This window comes from Pan paniscus, chromosome 2 (genome assembly GCF_029289425.2).
Source record: "Pan paniscus chromosome 2, NHGRI_mPanPan1-v2.0_pri, whole genome shotgun sequence".
NCBI classification, from domain to species: Eukaryota; Metazoa; Chordata; class Mammalia; order Primates; family Hominidae; genus Pan; species Pan paniscus.
In genome coordinates this window covers 105,760,657-105,780,971 of record NC_085926.1, presented here as the reverse complement: position 1 = coordinate 105,780,971, position 20,315 = coordinate 105,760,657, and the positions used below count along the sequence as shown (strand labels likewise).

General features: G+C 36.4%; 1 protein-coding gene across 19 annotated transcripts in view; it reads right to left on the bottom strand.

Annotated features, from left to right (window-relative positions):
- Window positions 1–20,315, bottom strand: part of BBX (BBX high mobility group box domain containing) — a 288,232-nt gene that overhangs the window by 13,553 nt on the left and 254,364 nt on the right. For 11 of the 19 annotated variants that reach the window (XM_003825054.4, XM_034957047.2, XM_055110234.2 and 8 more), the window contains 3 exons: window positions 19,122–19,270; window positions 7,761–7,850; window positions 6,339–6,398 (listed from right to left, as the gene is read on the bottom strand). In XM_003825054.4, the coding sequence (XP_003825102.3) occupies window positions 6,339–6,398; window positions 7,761–7,850; window positions 19,122–19,270 (299 nt within the window). The remainder of the gene's footprint in view (window positions 1–6,338; window positions 6,399–7,760; window positions 7,851–19,121; window positions 19,271–20,315) is intronic. The other 8 variants (XM_003825055.5, XM_055110240.2, XM_008978760.4 and 5 more) reach the window with 1 other exon arrangement.

Sequence of the window (20,315 nt, the reverse complement as noted above, 5' to 3'; positions counted from 1 at the left end):
ATGAGTTTAGTAAGTGTTTAGGGGTATACCATAGTTGAGTTTTATGATTGGGACTTTAAAGAAATTCCAGTGACCCAAGGGCTTTTAAGCCGGGAAAAGATGCACTTTCATAATTTGTAACTATCCAATTTCTTAGGATAGACATGGAAATTATTTTTGACAAAGAAAAGGAGAATGTGGGTCAGAAAACTAATGTCAGACGTAACAAGCCCTAAGCAAACTAAATCCAGAGGAGGCATATCTGAAGGTAGATATTGGCAATAAAGCTATATATATATATATATATATATATATATATATTTGGAAGAAAAGCTAAACTAAGAGGAAAAAAAAACTAGAGCAAGAATAACTCAGGGTGTGAAAAAATGAACTTGTTGGTATAAACACTTGCACAGCCCTCATTTAAAATGTTTAATCCAGGTGTTTAATGGATTTAGGTACATCCTCAAGAAAGAAGGCTATGAATTAATAAGATTATTTGTCCTGGAAATCATGGCACCTTGTCTTTAAAAGATGTTTCAAAAGAAAGGCTGATTCCAGGCTTCACATTCCTAAACAAGTGGGAAATAATTTCAATTACATCAAAAGAAAGTATGTAAAGCAGAAATCACAAAATCATTTGTGGTTTGGCCTTACCTCAATATTGCATAACAGATGGCTGTGTGCAGACAGGCTTAAGATAACAGTTGTTTTAAAAAACTACTTGGCAATGCTCCCAAACACCTTTTCAAGTAAGTAATCAAAGGTCAGAAAACATACTCCTTTTAGATTGCAGATCTATTCCCAGGTCAAATAGATCTACCTCAATGGTGGATTAATTTACTCAGTTATTATACTTAGTCTTAGAATATTTATACTTTGATATTTAGCTTAACATAGGCCAGTGGTGGTACATATTTTAAGTTTTTTTTTTTTTAGTTTAAACTTCAATAAAAGCTTCCAGCAAAATAAAAAATAATTCGGTAAGAAACACTCCAAAGAAGATGCATGATTCTATTTTGGCCTTAAAATTCAAAGCCTCCTTTAAGTATAAAGAAGCCCAAAAACTGAATTTACAATGAGCATTAAATAACATCTATTGCACATTCATAAGCTTCGAGATTTCTAATTTCTTATCCAGATCCATCAGCTGTCCCTTCTGATTACAGGAGTCTTGTTTACCTCTCCAATAGAATCACCACATTGTGGATGGACATTCCAGAAAGAACATTAACCTCTTCCCTTTTCTACTTCCCCTTCCCAGGAAAGTACAGAACATGTAGAAATAAGGGTATATAGTGGGGTTCCAAAGATGGAAAGGTGTATCATATCTTACATTAGAACTGACTGCGGAAAGAAGAACCAAGGAGGTCAATGAAAAGGCATGGATACCAGAAAAAGGCCAAGTCGGTTGGGAAAGATGACTTGCTTTTTACACGGAGACCATGGGGTAATGGAAGTAACAGTCACAGAGAGACCAGAATTCTACTACTGACTTTTAAATTTACTAACAGCAGTCCAACCAACCATGGGCCTCTGTTTCTTCATTCAGAGACGGAGGTTGGACTGTATTAGCTTTAAAGGAGCCATCTAGCCCTAAAATAATTTTGCTACATAGGCTACCATCAGAGATCTCGCCAGGGACAACAACAACAACAAACCACCAGTCAGCTCCAGAGTCATAGGCTGGGAAACAGTACTCCTATGACTAGCACTGTTTTTGTTTGTTTGGTGAGCCTTCAAATGGTTTCATTTCTACTTAATAGTTGTTCCTTTTCTAGTTTGTTCCAGATGAATTGGTAAAAACACAGTAAGAAGCGTAAGGCACAGCTGCAAAAGGGTTGATTGCAAATGGAGGTACAGTTTCTGCCTAAAACCAGACTGTGACTACGGAAAGCTCAGAAACCAGCAGGCAAAGAGCCTGGGGGCCCAAAGCAGGCCAGCAATACCCAAGTCGCAAGGGTCAGTATATTGGAGGAAAGTAAAGGAGTGAATCAGACTGCAGACCAAGTGGAAGAGGCAAAAAAAAAAAAAAAAAAAAAAAAAAAGACTACATCGGAGGTTCTCATAAGTTCCCCAAAAGAAGGTAATGCCAATTAACCAGAGGTCTCCTCTAAACCTACTATTACATCAAAATGCAATGATGGGCCCTGCAGATGATGCACATTTGCAAAAGGTATGTAATGTGACCTTCCTAGAGTTTGAAAGAGGATAAGGGTCCAGACTAATGTTCTGACCCAAGGGTTAACCCCAGAATGTATGGTCTTGTTTGGTGGTTTAGACTGAGGACAGCCTTCAGGATCAGCCCTCAGGGAGACCCTTCCCCTAAGACAGAAGAATTAGGGAAGGCAGATGGGACTGTGTCCGAGAAGTAGTTTTCTGGAACAAAACAGTAGATCTGAGTCCAACGACACTGGCAAAGCAGACAAAAGCTTGGTGGTGAGGGACATGAGATGAAAAAAGTTCAGAGAGGGAAACAAGCACAAAAGTTGAGTACAAAGATAGCAAGCTAGTTCCTCCCGACAACCCTCAACCTAATGCAAATGTAAGAAAAGAAAGGCTTTGTGGCTCCAAAACAAATTAGTCATTTCTTTTCCGGCTTTTAATTGAGCACACAAAACTACCCGAACACTTCAGAACAAGTCCACTGGGCTAGTTTTTACACCCAAACAATAACCATAACACACTTGGTGCGTATCATCTGAGAATGATGATGCAAGCTCACTCCTGGAGCCACATCAGGAATGTAGCAATAAGAGACCGTCTTGTTTTCCAAAATCTGATCCCAAAATGTGGAGTAGGTTTTTTGGGAAAGCAGCATTGCTCTTGTATTGTACCCCATGAGGCCACTAGAGTGCTCCAGAGTCATGAATTCACATTCCAACTGGGGTTTCAAACTTGCACTGAAATTATTATAGCCAGATCTGGAATCTAATTGCCTTTGGTAGGTCTCCCATGAACTGAAACAGCAGTCAGATGCTGAATAGAACACAGGAAAAAGAAACGAATGAGCCTTATCCAAGATCCTGGGAGACATTGCTGAAGTTATATAGCAACTATTTCAAACTTAAGAAAAGAGATCGAGTTAGACTGGGCACTGTGGATCGTGTGTGAAAATCTAACTATAAACCAGAATTTTCCTGCCTGTAATTAGATTTATACACTGCAAAGAAGTGAATTTTAACAGAGATTCCTAGTCCTAGGTTTTGGGGGTTTTTTTTCCCCGTTGTGAAATATCATTTATATTTTCAATATTTGAACCAAATGAGGGTTAAAAGTCTACGAATATGAAAAACGGAAAATGTAGTAGCTGATGTACTTAAATGGAGATATGGTTTCTTCCCTATCTGCTTGTGTTGCTCAGGCCATAATTCCTTACCATGTATTCGGGGCTGATAAACCCTCCTCAATTCACTGGGAATGCTGTTAAGATGAAATTGAAAAAAATATATACATATATATGAAAGCCCCCTGTAAACTATAACGTGGTAGTAAGTATTAGTTATCATCATCATTATTATTGCAATTAGAAACTTCTAGCTTAAAGCATGAGCATATGGCACCATAACTAGGTGGAAAGATAAACACAGTGGCAGAGGTAGGAGGTAGTGTTCTTGGTTTATTTGAAAATCCTACCTTTAATTCTAGCCTGTGGACAATTTTTTTTAATACATATATACCGAAATTTCAAAAAGTGGTTTAACAATTTTGAATTGTAAAAGCCCAGGGCTTAAGACACATTATAAACTTAGCATTTAAACATATTACTAAGCATCTAAATATTTCTGATATTTTGAAAAAAAAGAAAGATTGCAAGGTGCCTGTACACAGGGCAGTATAAAGAAAACACAGTGAACTTGAAGTCACCTACTTTAGAAGAAATCAGAATAGCTGAACAGTTATATAGCATCAGTTGACTCAATATTTCTATTAAAGACATCAGCTACAAACAATGCCTGTCTAACATCTGAGCAGGATTTTAATCTTAGACATGTTTAAATTATTCTATATTATTGCTATATTTTCTGTCATATATTTATACCCTCTCCAAGGTGAAGTTTCAATAAGCAGTGATATAGTCATAGATGAGAGAGAGGATTAAAGGCCTAGAAAACTCACAAAGCACATAGTCACTACACAAACAAGTAAATGTTGGAGATAGTAAGAAAATAAAAAACCAAAAATGGTTACTTTAAATTACTAGTAATTTCTGATGCTCAAATTGATTCCTGTTTTTCCTGGCCACATAAAATGAGTTTGTACTCTACACTAAACAATGGACATGCATTTTTCAGTGCATATTCTCCAAAAGTTGTTTCATATACATTAATAATAAATATAATTAAATATCACCAATTATAACTATATTTCTGCTAAAGCCTGGGACTGCCTGTAAGACTCAAAAGTGATTTACTTTTCTGCCCCCAAAAGCAGAAAATTAGGGCTACAGAATATAGTACTTCTAGTATCACAATACTTACTCAAGATATCAGAGCAATAAAATCATTATCAAGTGTTAGAGGGGAAACAGAATTTACAGTCTGTGTACTACTACATCTCATCATTCACCCAATCTCTAAACACACAAATTATATATGTACTTAATACCAATGTGGAGAGTAATCCTAGTGAGGTTAAACAATTTGTCTTACTGAAAAATGCTGATTAGTGGCAGGTCTGAGACTAGAACCCAGATTTCCTAATTCCCAGGTAAGTGCTCTTTCTACCACACTGCACTTGCTCTTGTACCTCTGTAGGGTTTTCAGTGTTTAAAAAAACAGAACAAAGTACTTAGAACAGTATCATTTTAAGTAAAGAGTAAACATTTTAAGTAAAGAGTAAAGTGGTCCTAAATGTCCTTCAAACTCTTCTGCTAGTTCATCAGTGCCTTACATTAAAAAAACTATATGGAATATATTTTTAAAATATACAAGAGCTAATGTATCAATTTGAGGATGTTAGGATTTAATGCTGTGAACAGCAGAATTCATATTTTGTTTTGCCAGCACTGAAGCAGAATATTCCATGGAGGCTGTGAATGTGAATCAACAAGTGAGATAATAGATGTAGTGCTGGCATTTTCTGTAAAAGTAAAATGACACGGAAGCTGATGTGGCTCATGTAAATGATGCCTACTAAGTCAAAAATACTTATGTTTAACATGAACTCAAACTTGACCATTTTTGCTAGCTATCTTAAAAACATGAATATTTCTGATAAGTGACTTAAGTCAATTGTGCATTTTTTCCCTCATTTTCAGTAAAGGAATGATAGCATATTTGAGAGTCAAAAGATGTGGACTAGGTCATGAAGTTCCCATTTCTGGATATAAGTGAATCAAAGGAGTTGAAACAAATCATCTCTAAAATCCCTTCTAGTTTTCAAATGAAGTGAATCCTAATTAAGCCCTACAAAAATGTCAGCTCTTTTAAAATATCTGCAATGAAAAAAAGAGAATCAACAGGAAGAAGGGAGAGGTGGCCTCTTAACCATTGAAGAAATTAGGCTTCACCTAAGGGCTCAATGCTTAACAGTAATAATATAAAGTCACAAATAAATATGGCTGTGAGAAATTTCAAAATCAAATCTGCACCTAGGACCTATAACATGACTAGTTAATATTGGATTTTTCTTGGGCTACCCATAAGCCTCAGGGTGTTCTATTCTTTTTTGTTGTTGCCCAGGCTGGAGTACAGTGGTACGATCTTGGCTCACTGAAACTTCCGCCTCCCGGGTTCAAGCAATTCTCCTGCCTCAGCCTCCTGAGTAGCTGGGATTACAGGCATGCGCTATTACAGCCAACCAATTTTTGTATTTTTAGTAGAGATGGGGTTTCACCATGTTGGTCAGGCTAGTCTCGAACTCCTGACCTCGTGATCTGCCCGCCTTGGCCTCCTGAGGTACTAGGATTACAGGCGTGAGCCACTGTGCCTTGCTGGGGTGTTTCATTTTAATGGGCTAGGAAAACATCCAGGTCAGAAGTTACTCCTGCAGGCCTGCCCATGCCCAGCCAACCAGGTTGTTATTCCAGCTCCCACTGGGCATAAGCATCTGCCTGCAACATGAACTGCAATGCTGAATATATTTAGCTATGAAAAACTCTAATCTCTGATTAATGCGATTCAAAGGTTACAAATCGCCCTTTAACAGATTAAACACCACATGACACATTGTCTGACCCTTGGCAGGAGTCCCCCAAATAGCAGTTTTGATGTGAAAATTAAAAATAACCTAATTATGAACACATAAGTCTAATGCTGTTGTTTAAACCTATATAAATTATACCTTTTAAAAACCTATACAACTTATGTCATTTCCAGCTCTGATTGTCTCAAATTAAATAACATTGCTTGTCTTACCTTCTGTAGGGTGAATGGCATCCAAGAAGAGTTGCTTGTTTGACCATTTATCCCCACTTCCTAAAAACAATGACAGAAAAGGAAAGAAAAGTGAAACTCTACTCTTAGTAGATTCCCCATACTACAAAAACAAGATGATATACAAACTAACTTTTGAAACATCACACAAATGAAGCTGAATTTTATGTCAATTACTTAATTCTTAAAATGGTATTTGCCAACTAAAATAATGAGGCTGTACAGAAAATGGATTAAAAATAAAATTTTTGTCTTTTATGAAATATAGTGTTGGATTATTTCTGTAACTTTAATCAAAGTAATCTGAAGATCAGTAAAACGGAATGAAAAAAGCTGATGTTTTCACCTAATGAATAATGCTTCTTTACTGGAAGCAGAAGAAAAAACAATATCAATATACAAAACAAAACTAAGAAGCTGAAGTGGAAGTGAAAAGAAGGCCCAAATTAAGTAAAAGGTTACATACAGGAACATACAGGCACACATGTCTACACACAGGAGACAGCTGCATTTAAAGCTTCATTCAAGAAACACGGACTGCTTCACATCTGGCCATGCAAGTAGGATGCAAATGGGCACCGGATGAGTTGGTTTATGGCAGTCACGACACTAACATGCAGGGAGATGCTAAAGAAAACCCGACCTACAGAATACTTGGCTGCACTGAGCCAGATGGGAAGATTTATCTTTTATGTAAAATAAGAATAGGAGTCCTGCACTATGGGAAAAAAGAGATCTTAAGATGAGCCCTGAAGAGGTTTAAAGGCCCATCAAGATCATACCAATGAGACCGACGTTCCGAGTAAAGAGGGGACAGAGTACAATCAGTCTCTACTGCCCTTTCAAGTAACAGGCATGTGACTGAAAGAGGTCGGAAGAAGAGCCTGGCAAACGAGAGGGGGGGAAAAAGAGACACAGGTTACAACTTAAGAGTGGAGAAAAAGGTCCGCAAGAATCCCCAAGTGTCAGAGGAAGTACAGAAACGGTGGCACTTTCACATGAACACGAAACTGTAAGATTTCATGAAGTAGGAAAATGTGGTCATGGTATGAAGGGCTGCCAAACATGTGAAAACCAAGAATAGTCAAAGAAAATAAATGGATAAGTGGTCAAGAAGACTGAATTGCAAAACGCACCAAATACAGATGAGAAGAGGCAATTTTAGGATTCATATGGGGCTCTGAAAATAGAGACAAATATGGATTTGAACAGCAATCCAAGTGAAGGAGATTTGCATTAGCTGCAGAGTCCGGAAAGAATGAGAACACCCGCGTCAGGAGCTGATGGCATTGAAGCAAGCAGAAGGGAGGACAAGGCAAAGGCAGTGCACGGAAGCATTACTCAAAGATGAATCACAATGGAGGTGACCAAGAACCCTTCATGGAGGATGGAGGGCACCAATACCTTTTTCCGGAACATTGGGCTTCTCCTTTTTGTGCTTATATTTGCTGACAATTTTGTGGAATAAGTTCTTTTTCTGAGACTGGAAAGGACCTACAGACAATATTAATATAAATATATTTTAAATTCACAATGTTTCATAAAAAATATTGTGTATTTCTCAACAATTCCACCCTCCTCCCTCCTGTGGAATAAGCAAATTGAATCTCAATAAATGTCATCTTGCATCTTCACCTACTTAACTGGTGCTCAGCCCCCTTTTTAGGCTTATTTAAACCCAGTGAGATTTTCCTTAGAAATGTATTGGGCAAAGCCTCCATTAGGGCTGGGACTCCCTAAGCAGAAACTGCAGATACAGTGAGTAGAAACAAACTACAACCAATAACAGCAAAGTGGCTAGAGTCTGTAATAGAGAAAAGATTTTACTTTAGACTCCTAAATACCATGAAGGAAAGGATGGCATATGTGTTTTATCTCTCCAATGAAACTGCTTTTCACAACAAGGATAGCACTTTCAGGACAGCAGTTGACCCGACAGCATTAGATAGCTTTCTGGCCTTTTCTGAGAATAATCTAAGAAGAAAAAATGACTTAAAAAGAGAAAATATCTGCCAAAAAACTTTATTCTGGGTGGAAGGGGGAGATGTTTCAGATTCTTAGTTTTCTCAGATAAAGAAACAAAATTGAGATTTTTTTTTTTTTCAGTGAACAATCAGAAATACCAGCAACAGCACTGACCTCCCCAAAGCCCCGGTGGCATCTCTCCACCTACCAACAGCTGCAACTACATGCTCTGCCTTCTGGCCACAGGTGAACCATTTGATGCTCCCATCTGGTCAGTTCCTCCACCCATGGCATAGCCCCACCCTCCTTGTCCAGCTCAACACCATCATTTCTCCCTCTCTAATGGGCCATTCCATCAGTATACAAACATAAATTCTTTTAACTTAGAAAAGAAAAAGGTGGCTCCTAACCTAACTTCCCTCACATCAGTTACTGCCTTAGTTCTTCATTCCTTCTGTAGCAAAAATTCCACAGAAGGGTTGCCCAGGCTGTCTCCAGTTTCTCTCTTTCCATTCTGTCTTTATTTATTTATTTATTTATTTATTGAGACAGGGTCTCACTCTGTCACCAGGCTGGAGTGCAGTGGGATGATCTCGGCTCACTGCAACCTCCACCTCCTGGGCTCAAGCAATCCTCCCACCTCAGCCTCCTGAGTAACTAGGACTATAGGTGGGGATCAACATGCCTGGCTAATTTTTTGTATTTTTTTTGTAAAGTCGGGGTTTCACCATGTTGCCCAGGCTGGGCTCAAGCAATCCGCCCACCTTGGCCTCCCAAAATGCTGGGATTACAGGTGTGAGCCACTGTGCCCAGCCTCATTCTGTCTTAAACTCACTACAACTAGGTTTCTGCCCTGCCACTCATGGAAAACTGCTCTTCAAGGGGTCATCCAGTACCCCCATGCTGTGAAGGCCAATTGTGGGTTCTTATTGCACCGGGCTGTTCCTGTAGCTTCTGACCACTAGAGCCACACCCTCTGCCTTGAATGCCTCCTTCATTGGGCTTCTAGGATACCACCTTCTCTTCTTTTCTCTTCTCCATCACTGATCTTTCCCTCTGTCTCCTTTGCTTATTATTTTCCCTGACCTCTTAATTTTGGAAAGCTCTGGGCTTGGTCCTTGTCCTCATCTCTATTCTCACTCATCTGGTGATTACCTCTACTGTCTGGGCTTTAAAATAAAATGAAATAAAATAAAATAAAATAAATAAAATAAATACCAGCTATAGGTTGAAGACTCAAAAATGCATCACCCCAGCCAGACCTCTTATATTGGGTGTATATGAAAAGTCAGCAATCTTATACTATCTTACAAGGACTTAAGAGATCCAGAGCTCCATTACCTCCATAACCTCATATCCTGCCATTCCTTTCCTTTGAGTCTCTCTAGCTGCATGGGCCTCCTGGCAGTCCTCTGCACATGTAGTCTCAGTGTTCCTGACTTTAGGATCTCTGAACCAGCCATTACCTTGCCTAGAAAATGTTCTTCTCCAAGATGGCCTAGAAAATGTCCTTCTCCAAGATGTCCACACGGCTAACTTCCTCACCTCCTTCAAGGCTTTACTTAACTATCTTCAGACCACTCTATATAAAACTGCAAGCCAACCCCATGCCCATCACTTGATCTCCCGTTCCCTCACAAACCTATTCTTTTAACTGATTTTTAAAAACAGCTTTGTTGAAATATAATTAACATACCATACAATTCACCCATTTAAAGTATAAAACTTGTGTTTATATTCAGATATTTGCAACTGGCACCAATTTTTGAACATTTCATCACCTCAAAAATAAATTTCAAACCTTTTTAATACTACTCCTCCTATACCTGTATTCCCCCTCTCCCTAAGCAACCTCTAATCTTCTTTCTGTCTCTATAGATTTGCCTATTCTGGAAATTTCATATAAATAGTATCATATAATGTGATTTTTGACTTAGCATAATGTTTTCAAGGCTCCTCCATGCTACGGCATGTATCAGGGCTGAATAATATTCCATTTAATGGATTGTTTATTCATTCAACAGTTAGTGGGCCAGATGCAGTGGCTCACATCTGTAATCTCAGCACTTTGGGGGGCCAAAGCGGGTAGATCACGACATCAAGAGATCAAGACCATCCTGGCCAGAAGAAAGGAAATAATAAAAGCTTAGGCCAATTTCTCTACATCTTTGTCAACATTTGTTATTATCTGTCTTTTTTATTATGGCCATCCTAAGGATGTGAAATGGTATCATTCCCATTGTGGTTTTGATATGCACTTCCCTGATGACTGATGATGTTAACTGGATTTTCTTGTACTTAACGGCCACATACTTGTTATATATCTTATTCGGAGAAGTATCTATTCAGATCACTTGCCCGTTTTATGAGCTGTCTTTTACTGCCAAGTTGTAAACATTCCTTATACAGTCTAGATAAAAGTTTCTTATCAGATATGTGATTTGCAAATATTTTCTCCCATTCTGTGGGATGTCTTTTCACTTTCTTGGCAGTGTTCTTTAAAGCGCAGAAGATTTAAATTTTGATACGGTCCAATTTATCTATTTTGTCTTTTGTTGCTTGGGCTTTTGGTATCATATTTAAGGATTCACTGCCAAATCTGAGGTTATAAAGGTTTGCCCATTTGCTTTGAAAGTTTTATTGTTTTAGCTTTAACATTTAAGTTTTTGATCTATTCTAAGTTAAATTTTGTACATTGTATGAGGTAAGTGTCCAACTTCATTTGAATGTAGATACTCAGTTGATCCAGAATCATTTTTTGGAAAGACTCTACTGTTCTCATTGGATATTCTTGGCACCCTTGTTGAAAATTAGTTGACCAAAAATGTCAGGTTTATGACAGGTTCTCTACCAATTCTATTCCACTGATTTATATGTCTATCTTTATTCTAGTACAACACTCTCTTGATTACCATTGTTTTGTAATTAATTTTAAAATCAACCACTACTTTCTTCTAAGATTGTTTTGCTTTTTCTGAATATCTTGCAATTCCACATTAATTTTAGACTCATTTGTCAATTTCTACAAAGAAGTCAGCTGGGATTCTAAGAGGGGTTGGGTTGAATCTGTAGATCAATTTGGGAGAGTGTTTCCATCTTAACAATAAGAAGTCCTCCAATCCATGAACATGGGATGTTTTTCTATTAATTTCTATCATATTTGTTTCAGCAATGATTTGTTTTCATTGTACTGTACTTCTTTTGTTAAACTTACTTCTAAGTACTTTACTCTTTTTGATGCTATTGTAAATGGAATTGTGTTCCTAATCTCATTTTTAGATTGTTCATTGTTCAAGTGTATCAAAATATAATTAAGTTTCATCTAATGACCTTATAACCTGCAGCTCTACTAAACTCATTTACTAGCTGTAATAGTTTTTTGGTGGATTCCTTGGGATTTTCTATATACAAGGTCATGTTATCTGAGAATAAATATAATTTTACCTCTTCCTTTCTCATCTAGACACCTTTTGTTTCTGTTTCTTACCTAATTGCCCTGGCTAGAACCTCTAGTCCAATGTTGAATAAGTGGTGAAAGTGGATATTCTTCTATTGCCCCTTTGCCTAGGGGGAAAGCATCCAGTATTTTACCATTAAGTATCATGTTAGCTGTGTATTTTTTGTAGATGCCTTTTATCAGGCTGAGGAATTTCCCTTTTAACCCTAGTTTGTTGAGTATTTTTTTTAAAAGGCATTGACTTTTATCAAATGCTTTTCCTACATCTATTGGGATGATCAAGTGGTTTTTGTTTTGTATTCTATTAGTAGGGTATGTTACACTAATTGGTTTTTGAATATTAAAGCAAACTTGCAGTCATGAGGTAAAATCCCATTTAGTCATGATGTATAATTCTCATATGTTGCTGAATTTGGTATGCCAGTGTTTTGTTGAGGATTTCTGTGTTCATATTTGTAAGAGATATTGATCTGCAGTTTTCATTTCTTGTGATGTCTTTGTCTTGAGAATGTCTTGAATGTCTTTGACATTAAAGTAATACAGGTCTCACAGAATGAATTGGGAAGTGTTTACTTTTCTTGTAATTTCTGGATTCATTTGTGAAAAATTGGTGTAAATTCTTCTTTAAATGTTTGGTAGAATACAGTGGTGATGCCATCTGGGCCTGGGCTTCCCCCCACCCCCTCCCCAGGTACTTCAAAAATTACTAGTTCAATGTCTTTATTAGTTATGCATCTATCAAGATTATCTATTTCTTAAGCCAGTTTCAGTAGTTTGTGTCTTTTTAGGAATTGTTCATTTCATACATGTTATCTCATCTATTGGCTTTAGTTGTTTATAGTATTGTTTTATAATCCTTTTCATTTCTGTAGCCAGTAGTAATGTCTTCTATTTCATCTCTGATTCTAATAATTTGAGTCTTCTCTTTTTCTTCTTGGTCAATCTAGCTAAAATTTCTCAATTTTGTTATTTTCAAAGGACTAGTTTTTGGTTTCATTGATTTTTCTCTACTGTTTTAGTATTATTTAATTAATTTCATTTCATCAACTTCTTCTCTAATCTTTATTATTTCCTTTCTTCTGCTTCCTTTGAGTTTGGTTTGCTCTTCTTTTTTGAGTGTCTTACAGTAGAAGGCTAGGCTACTTATTTGAGATTTCTTTCTTAATATAGGCATTTAGAGCTATAATTCTCCCTCTAAGTTTGCTTTAGATGCATCTCTTAAATTCTCTTATACTGTGTGTCTTCATTTTTATTCATTTCAAAGTACTTTCTGATTTCTCTTTGATTTCTTTTTTGATGTGACGGTTATGTAGAAGTGTATTTAATTTCTATATATTCGTGAGTTTCTCCAATTTTTTTCTACTACTGATTTTTAAATTTCATTGTACTATGGTCAGAGAACACACTCTGTATTATTTCAATCCTTTTACATTTATTGGTTTGTTTTATGGATTAACATATGGTCTACTGTGGAGATTGTTCCATGTATGCTTGTGAAGAATATACATTCTGCCATTACTGAGTGGAGAGTTCTACATGTTTGTTAGTTCTAGTTGGTTTGTAGTGTTGGTTCCAGTCTTTTCTTGTTGATCTTTTGCCTAGTTGCTCTATCCACCAATTCTTTTTCCACTGTACGTCTCACCTTCAAACAAATTATATATTTTGCTTATTGTTTAGGCTTATTTATTGTCTGGTTCCCCCATTATAATGTAATCTTGATGGCAGTAGGGTTGTTTTCATTCACAGATATAATCTAAATGCCTACAATGGTGCTTAGCACATGACAGGTTCTCAATATTTATTCCATGAACAAATAAAGCTCTTAATGCACTGCTTATCACAAAGTAACAGCTCAAGAAATTACAGCTGTTGCTGTTATTACTGATACCATAAATCTGTGCAAGTGTTTTTTGATGACTACACTAAGCAATCCTTCTAAATAACCAATAGCAAATGCTTCTAAATTGACTAGTGGTGGTTTGAAATGAAACTAGAAATGCTTCCTTGTTTGCCTCTTTGGGAAAAAGTGAGCAACAAGAGAAAAGAAAATAAATTTAACAAGTACAAAGAAAATATATCACATGTACATACTACACTAATATTACAGGTGTCTAAAATCTATTTGCAATCACTGCCTCATGTGTTTTATACAACCCAAGAAACTAGGCTGGTGGACCTGAATGATACATAGGCAGTCATGGAAAACGAAAGTAGGAGAAAGGAGAAAAATCACTACTCAGGATTATAAAGATCCTAGTGATTTACCTGTAGGAAAATAACTTAATAATAGGGTATTGGCTCATAGGAAGAATGATATAAAGAAGTAGTACACAGAAGCAAAATGATTTGACGTATGCAGTGTGTTAGGAAAGAAGAAAAGAAATACATATTTTTGGACCCAATCATAATCAGAGAAATCTAAAAAGTAATTTAAAGACTAAGCTAAAGATAGAGCTTGTCAATTTTAACATGAAAAAATAACAATCATAGTAGTTTTGTACATAGAAGAGCTTCTGTAAACTTAAATTTTAAAATTCCTTTCTTCTGGCCACCCCCCAAATTATAGATATAAAACTACTCTAAGTAAATGACAACTTCAGATGAAAAAAGAAAGTGACAAACTCGAAAACAAATAGATAAGATTTAATTGTAGTCACTGAGAAGCAGCCATTTTAGAGTCAAGAAGTGAAAAATTTGATTTCTGCCAATCAGCATAGTGTATATGTTGGGTATTTTGTCTACAGAAAATAAAGTCAAAATCTGTAATAAATAGCAAATATAAGAAAATTTACTATTACATCTTTTCCTTAGTCAATTATTATATTAACGTAGAAGTATCCATGGAGGAGGAAGAATGGTAGAAAGTAAAATGCAGAAGGGCTTTTAGAAGGAATCATTCAGAAAACAAATATTCACAACTGTTCTTCACTCTACTATGATATCTCAAGCTTCCGTCCCATCTCTTTCCCTACCAAATTTCTTGAGGGAATATCTGCATCAGCTTCAGCTTCCTTATGAAAAAAAAATCACTCATTGCTGGTATGCAAACTGGCTTAGGTCTCTACTTAAGTTTTTGGGCAGATGACCCGTATTCTGAAGGTATCAATCTCCTTTGCACCTCAACTTCACAGCTGGGCAGAAAACAAAAGGGCCAAATGACAAGCCGAGAGATTAGGAGGGGTGCCAGAAGGACATTGACAATAACCTTTCCAGAACATTATTGTTCAAGGTTTGCTGAAAAATGAATGTTTTGGGGGTGAGAAGTTGCAGTGACACAGGAGCCACTTCAGCATGAGCCTAGCATGATACTTTTTCAAGGTCAGTAAGTAAGGTGAATTAAGTGAACCTGCTCTTTACACCTGTTGTGAGAAACAAATGTCAGGCGTAACTCTGGTGGTGGTGGCTTTTTGCCCAGGTTCTATAGTTTCATGTTTTTAAACTATATATATGTGTATATATATATAAAGAGCAAGGGTTTTCTTCTAAGACTAGGCTACCATTTCTGTGTTGGACTTGTAAGTAATGAGTACCCAATGAAAAAATATATTCCTATGCAATAATTTATAGCAATGTGCTCCCACCTGCAGGGCATGTGCATTTACTGACTTGAATAAGTTCTCTGAGTCAATCAGTCACAATCAAGTTAAGATTCATTCAGTGGGAGGAGCCACTTCATTGGGCTGGACATGCATGCATTGTTAAGGAACTCAAAATTGTATCAGGTATACGTTTTATACCTGCAAAGGTGCTGCCACCATATTCCTGAAGAAATTTGGTGGCAGCGGAAACTTTCAAACAGTTATGGAGAAAGATACAGAACTCTGCCCAATCTGTAAGCTAAAATTTCCTAATAGGAGATCTATCATCACATCTCGGCTCTGTAAGACTGAAAGTACTATTGGCTTGGCCCCACCTCAAACAGAGGATTCTGTCTTTTCAATCTTGTAAACCTGCTTCTTTTATTCCCACTGTGATTTTTTGAAATACTCAATGCCTTAACCATTTTTGATTTTAGTCTTAAAATGTAAGTGTGGATTGAAAAAATATAAGAAGGATCAACAGTATGTTTGATAATAGGCCAAGGAACTATGTAAAGATAGAAGGAATAAGGTGAAGAAGTGAGTCTAGTAAGTCAAGATGAGGCATAATTTCAACACAATTTTTTTTCTCCATGATCCTACTTCCACTGAAAAATTACTATTCTACAGAGAACTGACTTCTAATACTTTGGTAAACAATGCTTCATACATTATCAGTACATGTAAAAACATGTGTAAAACAAATCTCTTAGGAAGTTACAATTAAATTTAGACATATAATTTAAAGCTTTCCTTTAAAAATATTTTAAAATAACAGAGAGATGACTCAGAAAACATTAAGTTTGGGCTGATTCAGCTGAATTGCATTGTGAGTTAGACTAGAATTTACTGGATAATTCATTTTTAGAAGGAAAGGGAAATCCTATTCCTGTCATCATGCTCTGTTCTATAACATAGCCCAAGTTGGAGGAAAGTGGCCTTTAAAGTTATTTTCATCCCTTTTCATTGTCAAGTTTTTGACAAGACCTATGACACAGACATAAGAGGAAGGGCAGAGATAGTAGGATGACCATGGGAAAGACAGGAAGAGACTCCTTAGAAATACAGATACGAATATGGAGACTACTGGGAAAACAGAGGAATAAATCCAAGCAGGTACTATGACTTTGAGATATACAACTATATAAATGCATACATACAAATTTATTTTAGAAATTACACTTTAGAAAAATTCTATACATTTTATGTAAGCTGAAGTACCTAAAAAGGCACCTAGTATAAGTCATGAAGGAAAATATAATGAATATTGAATGATGACAAATGAAAAAATAAAATATAGACAAATGGCAAATTATTAGAGGAAAAATTAGGTTTCTGATGGACATATACTCTTTTACTAATGAACTAATGATCTCATACACAATGTTTGCTCTGAATGATTCATTATGCAAAGGTGGAAAGGGTCTAGAGTCTAAGAAAATAATCTCCTCTATCCCCTAAAGATCAGGCAATTACAGCACAGCTGGTATGATAATTTCATTAATAATAACTTGTAGTCTAGTATATTGGTGCTGCTAATGCCAAATTACAATCAGTCACAAATACTATTTCTTTAGTTTGCTGAATAGATAATATATTATTTAATTTCTGCTTATTTTAATTGCATTTTGCTTCACAAATCTGAAGGCAGAACAAAATCTCATCTTGGAAGACTTCCCACATATGTAATTACTGATATACTATATAAGAACCAGTGACTTTGTGGCTTGAGAGGTATAATGGAAGAGTTAAGATGATATTGTATGAAGTATAATCCAAAGCTTCAAAAAGCTATTTCACATCAAAAGAAATACTGTTAATCTCAGCTGGGAGAGAAAAATCGTACAGACAACTAAGACCCAAGAGAAGGTCTCATGAAAATAGATCCTAACTTCAGGGTTTTATAGCTTTACAAAAATAAATCTATTGTTACATTCCCTGAGACATAATTCAGCCAACTTCAGAGCTCTAACGTGAATGTTTTGGGAGTGGAAGAAGGAATAATGTCCTGCACATCTATCAATTAAGTTCCATTTTATTGGCTTGTCAGGTATTTATCAGCAACTTTAAATCCAAGAATTATGGGAGCTCAAGATACTTGGTATCTTTGGGCTCATGGACTACTTTTCCTATTCCTAAATATCTCCAGGGCACAGAGACTATCATTTCATTTGGCAATCCATTATGGTGCTCAGCTCCCTACCTGTCAACAAGCCTACTTTATTTCTATCTTGGAAGATCTTGATACGACCCTATTTTATTTTCTCAGACGAGCAAACTTGGCAATGCAACAACATTTCTTTTTTAGTTCTTTATTCACTAGACTTGTTTTTATTAACCACAGAGGAAAACTGAGCTAATTCTAAAATGACGTTTATATACCTCCCTGGCTTTAATCATGAAGGGGAAATTTTCTTCAACCTTTCAGTTCTGTCTTGAGATACAGATCTCAAATTGACCCTGTTTGGTTGTGTCAATTCCAGTGTGCAAAGGGTTTTTAGGCTTTGAAGGAGAAAGGTTCAGGTTTCTCCAGAGAATAAACCATAATTTTCCCTCATCTATATACCTTAAATATTCCCTAAAATGCATGAAATTATATCTCTTTGTTAATATTTATATCTGATTAATTGGTCTACTTAAAATACAAAAGAGGGGAATTAATCTGAGATGATTAAATTATCCAATTTGATGAAGCAGGCAATAGGCAGCAACTTTTATGGGATAATTAAAATAACTCTTCCAGCAAATCCTGCTAGAGTCTGATCTTGAAAGCAACTATAGCCCAGCCACCCAAGTTCTTCATCTATCTATTCCATGTCCTTATAGGAGAGCCAACTGAATGAAGTATTTCATATATGTATGGAAAACTAGAGGTACATTTTCCCTACCAATCTTTAGACCTTAAGAAAAATCAGAAGGTAAGTTTCTCAATGAAAGCAATATTGCCATTTTGGGTAGTACAGTCCTTCACTGTGCTTGAAGGGCAAGATGTTTAGTACTCCAGTGCCTGTCCCACAAATGTCAACAGTGGTCTCAGGTGATGAGATCACTGAAAATGCCCCCACCCTCTTACAATCCCCTTTAGGACTGCAGCATTGTCACTGATGAATGCTGAGATCCATCCAAGTCATGCTGATAACTTTAAAAAAGCTTCCCTGATATAGGCAGTAGAGAAGCTGATTACTTGAAAATGAATATACTAAACAAAGCATTTTTTAAATTTAACAAAACCAATGTATATGTGTGTGTGTGTGTGTGTGTGTATATATATATATATATATATATATATATATGTTGCTGGAGGATTTCAGGTAGTTTTATTTTCCTTTGGTCTATAATGCCAGTAAAGAGTAGTTAGCATCTGCTTATCAGATGAAAAGAATGATTTACAGTCCCCGAGTTCAACCTGTTGCGGACACAGGGAACAGAACTGGACTCAACTTGCAGTTTTTGTTCAAGAAAAGGTTAACATTCCAAATTAGAATTCTGGAGAGCAGGAGGTTGAAGACCATGTGTAACATCTTTGCAAAAGCTTAGCTACACCATTACGGGCAAATATACAGACTGAGATGCCAATGGACAGAGGCTACAGAAAATAAGGAAGAAAAAAAGGGACAAAGATAACCTTGGAAAGCAACCTAAGATTCTAACTCCCTACTGCCTCAATTCCAAATCCAATTACATGTCTAAAGGGAGCTAAAAGCTTAGCTGAAGGGTCACTTGAGATTCTGACCACATGGCAGGAAGGTACAGGTCACACCTAACCTTTGCTGGTTTTAGTCGGTTCTGAGGACACATTTCCAGTCTTCTTCTTTTTTCTTGGGACAGGTACACATTTCCGGTCAAATGTAACAGGACTATATTGAGGGAGGCTGTTGAATTTTTTTTCAAATTCTTCATCCAGCTTTGCGGAGCTATTAAAAGGGGAGAGGGGAATCAATCAGCACATGACCAAATATGACACAGAAAGTGACATGAAATATATTTTAGGATATTCTATTTGAAAACAGGGTCTCTGGGAATTAGGTAAGTAAATTCTGTGCATGGAAAAAAACACCTTTTCTGAAATGCTTGAGATTTACCAACACAGTTTTCTTAGTAAACTCGTATGACAGGTTATGTTATTACCTTAGAAAAGTAGAAACATCATTTATAATATTAGAATATTTCTGAAGTGGGGAATTTGGCATTTTCTCCACTGGCATGGGAGTTTTTCATAAAGTTCAGTACAAAGCATACTCTATTCATATAGTTCTCATTTTACAGACTCATATACATGTATATATGGCAAGCTTATTAAATTACCATATGATATATTGGTATCAATATCAATCTTATTAAATTAATAAGCTTATTATTAAGCTTATTAAATTAATAAGCTTATTATTAATAATCAAGCTTATTAAATTACCATATGATATATTGGTAGTTTTGTAAAATTAGTTTCTTTAAAAAAATGTACTGACTACTGTTTGATTAAAACATACACAAACAAAAAGCATTAATACTAGGAAAACATTCTGGAGAGTTGACTAGAATGAAGACAAAATATTCAACGAGCAAAGTAAAGCCAGTTTTCAATGAATGCAATGGCACAGAGGCAACACGCTTTAACTTAAATCATCAATGACTTCAGAAATGCCACCTGTAAAGTTGGGCAATCTCTGGGCTGGTGCTGACTGTCTCTAGGGTCCCACAGCAATGGCAACATGCCTGCTGGATCCTAGGCTGGCTTCTGGCTTTCATTAGGTGAGACTTATTAAACTAACATGCAACCTAGACAGATGGAAGAGGCTGTAGGACAACTGCTGTGCCTGGTAGATGGAAAATGGAAGGTGTATTGGGAAGAGGAGAGCAATTTTAGTACCAGCTTATAAGAAGTAAATGTGTTAGGCTGCTAGCTAAGGGGTGTCCTAAAAATGTTTTTAACTACAACTGTTTTGGAGGAATATACAAGAG